We start from the raw sequence: 8,364 nt of genomic DNA on the forward strand, positions 1-8,364 counted from the left end.
CAGCCAAAGTTACACTGGCTCAGGAAAAAGTGGCTTATAAGCAGTCATTGCACTTAAAAGAACTGGTCACGTTGATCAAAATTCAGACACTTGTCAATCAACATGTATTTCCAATGGTTACTGTGTCCCAGTCGTTATCACCATAGGCAACCTTCCCAGTCGGCTTCTGTCATGCAGCTAATGAAGAAAGCTGGATTTCCTTAACTGCAATTATTAACTGTGGCAAAAAGGGCATGAAAATGGGCTCAACTCAACAGCCTGTTGCTTGACAACAGAAATTCTGATCCCAATTGTGGCTGTAAGTCAAGGACTACCTGTATATGTACGCATCTATGTTACACCAGGGTTTAGGCCTTGTCTTCCCACCCTTTCAAGTCAATGGATTTGGGGCCATTCTTTTTCCAGCTTTGGATCACCTCTTCCATGTTTACAAAATGGTACATAATGGCCCAAGAATCATTTATCACCGTATCAGCTTCAGCATATAAAACTGGACTTGCTCCTTTCTTTCTGTTCCTTGTAGAGATACTTCCTGTCCAGTTCCTATTGCAGTGCATTTGTTTGGTCAAATAAATGGTTGCATTTGCTATATATATGTCAGGTAATTTTCAAGTAGGAACAGAAACATACTATGGGCATTGTAAATCTCAAATATAGCAATAAGTGTTCATCTTAACTTCTGTTTCTCAAGGTGTCACATATAGAAAAGCTTTTATTTCCTCTTGTTCCCTTTCAACCAAGTTTGTATTATTGACCTAAGGTTTGTTAAGGATTCTGAGCTTTGTTACCAAATTCTTGTTAGCAATTGTGTTCACTCAATGAATTGTCATTTCATGTATACTCAGTGAATTCACTCCTAGAAATTGATTGCCCTTTATTTTTAAAACTTTCTTGAGCAACCTCTATCCTCACAACAAAGTAGTCACTCCTCCCTTTATCTATTCTAGGGAATGAAGAGTTCTCTGAACATATCACATGCAAAGAGCAGCAGTTAAGAAGGTAAACTTTTAACCTAAAAAGCAAGGAAGTCCATATTGCCATGTTAACTTTGCTTGTCAGGCTTTTCTTTTGAGGTCTTCTGTAGAACAGTGTCCTCCAATAAATAACAAAAGCAAAGCAGGGCAGCCAATATATGAACATAAGGATGTGTGATTACATTTTTTTCTCAAAAAAGAACTTTGAATTTTAACACCAACATCATTTAAATTAGTATCAAATACATAACACTAATAAGGCAAGCTCAAATACCCAAATGTTATGAAAACAATATTTCTAAAATAGGACAAATTGGTTATTTCTGATCCATTCAGAAGTTTGCAAGTTCAGACATAAAATGTATGCCTCTTCTAAGAAACTATTAGTCATATATTCCTCAAGGAAATGTTTATAGGGAGTTGTACAATAATAATAATAATAATAATAATAATAATAATAATAATAATAATAATAATAATAATAATAATAATAATAATAATAGTAGCAGTAGTAGTTGGAAGGGACCTTGGAGGTCATCCAGTCCAGCCCCCGGCTCAGGCAGGAAACCCTATACCATTTCAGGCAAATGGCTGTCCAGTCTCTTCTTAAAAACTTCCAGTGTTGGAGCATTCACCACTTCTGGAGGCAGGTTGTTCCACTGGTTAATTGTTCTGTCAGGAAGTTTCTCCTTAGTTCTAGGTTGCTTCTCTCCTTGACTAGTTTCCATCCATTGCTTCTTGTCCTGCTTTCAGGCGCTTTGGAGAATAGCTTGACTCCCTCTTCTTTGTGGCAGCCCCTGAGATATTGGAACACTGCTGTCACCCCTCACCCTTCTCTTCATTAAACTACACATATTCCAGCAACCGTTCCTTATGTTTTAGCCTCCAGTCCCCTAATCATCTTTGTTGCTCTTCTCTGTGCTCTTTCTAGTCTCAACAACTTTTTTATATCGTTACCAAAATTGGATGCAGTATTCCAAGTGTGGCCTTACCAAGGCATTGTAAAGTGGTATTAATATTCCATGTGATCTTGATTCTATCCCCGTTAATGCAGCCTAGCACTGTATTGACTTTTTTGGCAGCTGCAGCACACTGTTGGCTCATATTTAAGTGACTGTCCACTAGGACTCCAAGATCCCTCTCAGTCACTACTATCGAGCAAGGTACCACCTATACTATACCTGTGCATTTGATTTTTCCTGCCTAAATGTAGAACCTTACTTTTTTCACCAATGAATTTCATTTTGTTAGATAGTGCCCAGTGTTTGAGTTTGTCCAGAACCTCCTATATCTTAAGCCTATCTTCTGGAGTATTGGCTATTCCTGCCAGCTTGGTGTCGTCTGCAAATTTGATGAGTTCCCCATCTATCCCCTCATCCAAATCATTGATGAAGATGTTGAAGAGCACTGGGCCCAGAACAGAGCCCTGGGGCACCCCACTACACACTTCGTCGATGCAGTTCCATTGAGTACCACATGCCGAGTACAGCCAGTCAGCCAGCTACAAATCCATCCGCTGGTGATGCTGTGTAACCCACATTTTTCTATCTTATCAAGTAGTAGGTTGTGGTCTACTTTATTGAATGCCTTACTGAAGTCCAAGTAAATTATATCCACAGCATTCCTCTGGTTCACTAATTTTGTGACTTGGTCAAAGAATGCAATCAGATTTGTCTGGCATGATCTGTTTTTGACAAGCCCATGTTGGCTTTTAGTAATGACTTTGTTTGCATCTAAGCGTTCGCTGATTCATTGTTTATCTTTTCCAGAATCTTCCCAGGTATTTAGGTCAGGCTGATAGATCTGTAGTTTCCTAGATCTATTTTTTTCCCTTTTTTGAAGATAAGAACTACATCATCTCTTTTCCAGTCCTCTGGTAGTTCCCCAGTGCTTCAGGATCTTTGAAAAATATAGTTCAGTGGCTGTGAGATCACATCTGCCAGTTCCTTGAGAACCTTTGGGTGTAATCCATCTGGTCCTGGTGATTTGAACTTGTCTAGGCTGGACAGATGCTCACTTACCATTTTCTTGCCTATCTTGTGTTTCTATTGTTTTTATGGCACTGTTTTTGATGGGTTGGACTGATTTTTCCCTTTGTGTAAAGACAGATGCAAAAAAAACCCCCAAGTTAAATAGTTCTGCTTTCTCCCTGTTGCTTGTCACCTTCTTTCTACTTTCCCCCCTAATGGACCAATGATTTCCTTAACTTTTTTCTTGTTTTTTACATGTTGAAAGCTATTTGTTATTTTTGACTTTGGTTGCAAGCCTTAGTTCATTTTGAGCCTTAGCTTCCCTCACTTCATCTTTGCAGGCACAGGCTGTTTGCTGATATTCTGCCTTAGTTATGTGCCCCTCTTTCCACTTTTTATACTTGTCCTTTTTATCTTTCAATTTATCAGAGAGCTCTTCATGCAGCCATGCTGGTTTCTTTTGAGAGCTGTTATTTTTCTTCTTTGTTGGTATTGTGCTAGACTGGGCTTTTATTATCTCACTTTTCAAAATTTCCTAAGCTTCTTGAGTTGTCTTCCCCTTTAGGATTCTCATCCATGGAATCCTTCCCAAGCTCTAAGTTTATTGAAACTAGCTCTTTTAAAGTCCAAGGCTCTAGTTTGACTGTCTTCTATTGCTTGTGCTTCCAGAATGTTGAATTCCAATATTGCATGATCACTTCCCCTCAAGGTTCCTGTGGCTTCAACACCTTCTATTATTTCATTGTTATGGGATATTTCTAAAGGTTTTAGTCTCATGCTATTGAACAAATTTCCTGTTCAGAGAGCATCATACTCCTTCACAGTATCTCATAAACTAGGATCTAATCTCTCCAACTATAAATATGACTAGTACTTTCTTTAAACAATTGCATCTTCTAATACAACTGTTTATTGCCGGTATACTCATAATCCGTTTTGAAAAAATTCTCTCCAAATAGTAATAAAGAAGGTAAATATATTAACAAAAACCATTTATTTGTAAAGAAATAGTTACACACCAGTGTAAAAAAGTTATTGAAAATTACAGAAGCATGAGCTAAGTTGCTGTCTTCATTCTTGCCTCAGATACCAAATCAGAAATGATAGCATTAAGCTAACAATTTTTTAAAAAGATTAAAAGTTAATATTACAACAGAAACACTAGGTATTTTCTAGCTGGAAACACTTTGCAGAAGAGTAATATTGTCTCCTTTTAACATGATTCGACCTGCAAGGCAAAAAGTATGATTAAAACTGTAATACATTAAAGTGTATGTGCATTTGTTCTAATAATATTCTATCTGTAGTTTCCCAAAGAATGAACTAGTAATACAATTTCTTGCTGAATAGATTAACATTTTCTTACTTTAAATATCCCATAGCCCAATTCTGGCAGAAATTTCTCACTTAAGACTATTCCAATAACACTTCAGAATAGGATATGCTATATAAGCAAATATAATTACAGCAGAAAAAAATAAGCAGTTCTTATTGATCATGGTGTAGAAATATTGTTGTTTTAATACATTTTCAGATATATAGGTTGTAGATGGTTTTAGTAAAGATTCTGAGGAAGAGAATTACACAACTCTAGATAAGCTATCAAGGTGTCTGCTATTGTTTTGTGTCATGCTGATTTTATTTTTTAACTGTGCTTCAAAGCACATACAGGATAGATTCCATATTAAGTTACATTTGTTTTCAAAATATAAAGTCCATGATACATGTGCCCCACTGATAACTAAAAAGTTTCTATATTGTAGCTCACTGGCTTAATGAGAAATCATTAATAGCAGGTGGTGAATAGCTGTCTAAAGCTAGTTCTATCCATGAAGGGTACTATCTAATCCAGGGGTTGTCAAAAACTTTGTGGTACTATTCTTAAAATGATAAAATTCTTTCCCGTAGAACAGGGGTAGCCAACCTTGGCTCTTTTATGACTCATGGACGACAACTCCCAGAGCATGGCTGGCTCAAGAATTCTGGGAGTTGAAGTCCATGAGTCATAAAAGAGCCAAGGTTGCCTACCCCTGCCCTAGAACAATACTAATTATTTCATTCAGGCTATGGCTGGGCAAGAAATAAATACTATATTTACTTTTATTAATAAAAGTACATCTATACATAACAAAAATCCTAAATTTTTAGATACCAAAGCTGCCTGGTGTGGACAGTATCTCTGCTTTACTTGTGCAGGCTTGATAAGATTGTATTCAGAAGAAGCTGTACATATAAATTAGTGGCCTCTGTTTTAGCAGATGTGAGTAAAGCAACTACAATTTTTCTTGGATTAAGCTTGGGGTTTTCTAAACACATGCATTGCGTTAAGGTATCTGTACTTTAGTGATTATGTTGGGTTGAACACTAACAAATTTTACACACTAAATATACTTTAATATGAAAACATTAGCAGGTTTAAAGGATTTATTATCTGCTACATATCAAAACTGAAATTAGAAAATCAGTTCCAAATTCTTAATTCTAAGTACTGAACTCAATTCTTTCAAATTTTAAAAGGACAAAATTTGGAGTTTTATTATATATTAGATTATAGGACTAGCAATATAGTTCATTTGGCTTTCTTCAGTTTTGATTAATTAAATAATGAATACTATTACAATGAAATGGGGAAAAAAATCCCACATTCAGTCCTCGCCTAGTTTTACAGGAAAACTGTAAATGGATAATATTTGATAAGAAAGACTTTCCGCAGTTTTTGGTGCTATTCACCTGAAGTAATGTGCCAATTAAATATATGAAACTGTGAAATGGCAGCTCCAAGCCTACTTGGAGGCTTGTTCATTTACATTCAAATGCAAAATAGAAATTCCTATTATGGATTTTCACAAAATTAAATAAGCATTTCTTTTTTACTAGTAACAAAAAAGGATGTCTGATATATACTACCAAAAAGCTTACACTTACCCAGCTGTTTTCTTGATTTTGATTTAGAGTGAATTTCCTCAGCATCATCCAGGACTAAATTCATATATTCATCAAAACCCTGTAAACCAGACACAGAAATATGACAATACATTTAATGGAAGGAAGTAACATCAAGGATGGTAGTAAAGATGCAAGAATGGAGGATTTAATTAGTTTCATCAAATGGAGTTTACTCTGATTTTATTTAAAATATATTCATCCTGCTCTTTTAAACTATCAAAATTCCTAAAATAGAATGATGTATCATAAATGAAATAGTATGAAGCAACAATAAAAAAATAATGTAACTAAACATTCAGAAAAAGAAAATAACCATTAGTACTTAGCAGCTACGCCAGTTTTAAACACCCCTGAAAATATATTGATGCAGGCTTTCACAATCTGTGTTAACCCAACAATGATAAGTGCCCAGATAACACAAAAATGAGTGATTTTTCATAATTAACTCTAAATAATGACTGTTCAAGAAAAATATGTTTACTTACTGTAATGATTTTCATTTAGGCTGAGATAAGAAACTAAGAACAAAATGATTTCTTTTTGCAATCATATTTAAGTTATATTTTTCTTTACATGTATGTGAAAGCAATTGCAATACTTACAATGATACAGCCTTCTATCCGCATGTTTACTTGTTCATATAGCCAAACCTGAATCCGGGACCTCTGCAAATAGCAAAGAAACTTTTTTATCACATTGTGGAATTCTGTATAGGCTTACAATCTTATTTGCATGGCCCAAGTTCTTGTGGCTCTGACACCCAGAAATTGCAAAGTGAAACTCTCCCCCCCCCCAAAAAAACCCCTAGCTGGTTCAATTTTTTTAGTAAAAGTGAAACCCTTATTGAAATGCAGTTATTTACTCAAGGTGTAATAAGATCTTAATTTAAAACTATTTATAACACCAAATAATTTTATCAGAAGCAAGAATTCTGAAAGAAACTGAAAGAATAAGCTCAAACTCACTATTACTGCTTTTAACTTTTTTAGCTCTCAATATTTTTGTTACCTAGAATGATATTTTTAACATTTCTGAAATGCACACTAATGTATTTACTGTAGCTTTATACAAAAATTGCTTCGATCACATTAATTGGTCGCTTCCCAATTAAAGCTAGAGGGGGAGGGGTTGTATTATATATACCAGGGGTAGGCAACCTCAGCTCTTTTATGACTAGTTGAAGTCCATGAGTCATAAAAGAGCTGAGGTTGCCTACCCCTGATATATACAAAGAGAACAAAACTTCTCAACTGTAGAGCACAAATGGGGCTGTTGTAAATATCAGTAATTATGCCAAGCACATTGTTAAATTTGAAAACAATACATTGTGTATACTTACATTCTGTAGGTACCGGAAAATGAGGTTCTATCACAAATACATTTAGGAAAAAAATATATAAAAAGGATTATTTCCCATTGATTCTTTCTGACAGAAATTCAACATTTCTTCTTCCAACTGTCCAAGTTAACAGCATAGAGAACGCACCGTAGGTTTCTTACACACAAGAACTCACACAAAATGAAAGCATCTTGATGGCTGAGGCACCCTGGAATCAAACTTACTTCAACAAGCAAGCAGCTGCTTTTCTGAATCGACTTTAATGCTATTCCCAACCGGATTAATTAATTATATTTAGGTACTCAATCTTGTATCCCAGATGTTCCAAGGCGGTTTTCTCAGCCAACCTATTTTAGTCTCACAATAACTCACTTGAGCAGTGGTCTTCAAACTCGGCCCTTTGATGACTCGTGGACTTCAACTCCCAGAATTCCTCAGCCAGGCATGCTGGCTGAGGAATCCTGGGAGTTGAAGTCCACGAGTCATCAAAGGGCCGAGTTTGAAGACCCCTGAAAGCATCCGAGTCACCAAGAGAATAATCAAGCCTTTCAGCTTAAGAAGATCTTCCCGCCTTTACAAAGTGTTTCCAGAAAACACGTAAAGCCGAGGAACATGCCCATTTCTCAGCCGAAAGCCTCCCGTTCTCTTCCTTTGCCTCCCTTTCCCCCCCCCCCCACTCCCAAGCAGAGACCCGGGTGTTTGAGGCAGCCCTCACGGCCCTTTCCCCTCCCTTTCCCCAACAGAGCCCGCTTCCTCTCCCTTGCTACAGAAGGATACGATAGGCTGCACCATCACTTTCTGCACCTTCTGGCCTTGCCCGCGGTACGCCATGGCCGAGATTCAGGATAGGAAAACCAGTAAGTTTTAAAGAACAGCGCTGAGAAGCGGTTTTTGTTTTTTTTTAGAAAAAGAGAAAGAAAACAAAGGGGGGGGGGGAAACCCGACCTCCGTTTCCCGCACGCACGCACGCACGCAGCTCGCGACCCGCCGACGTACTGAATAGGTTCCCGGTGTAGAGCGGAAGTGACGTTATCCAGTTGTTCGTTCATAATGTGGAGAGCGAAGGATCGCGGGTAATGTAAGTGGAACGGCTTCTTCTCGTTTATTTTTAGCCATGTTCCTTCCGGGCGTCAGT

At 37.0% G+C, this 8,364-nt stretch overlaps 1 protein-coding gene across 1 annotated transcript; it reads right to left on the reverse strand.

Annotated features, from left to right (window-relative positions):
- Positions 1 to 3,919: 3,919 nt before the first annotated feature.
- On the reverse strand, positions 3,920 to 8,292 carry SNRPE (small nuclear ribonucleoprotein polypeptide E). The gene is made up of 5 exons (XM_081324507.1): positions 8,007 to 8,292; positions 7,230 to 7,256; positions 6,493 to 6,555; positions 5,870 to 5,948; positions 3,920 to 4,172 (listed from the first exon to the last, which is right to left on the reverse strand). Exons 1-5 carry the CDS (start codon positions 8,058 to 8,060, stop codon positions 4,117 to 4,119), a joined length of 279 nt encoding a protein of 92 aa, XP_081180633.1. The 5' UTR covers positions 8,061 to 8,292; the 3' UTR covers positions 3,920 to 4,116.
- Positions 8,293 to 8,364: the final 72 nt, after the last annotated feature.

The sequence above is a fragment of the Vipera berus genome, assembly GCF_964194415.1.
Source record: "Vipera berus genome assembly, chromosome: 3".
NCBI classification, from domain to species: Eukaryota; Metazoa; Chordata; class Lepidosauria; order Squamata; family Viperidae; genus Vipera; species Vipera berus.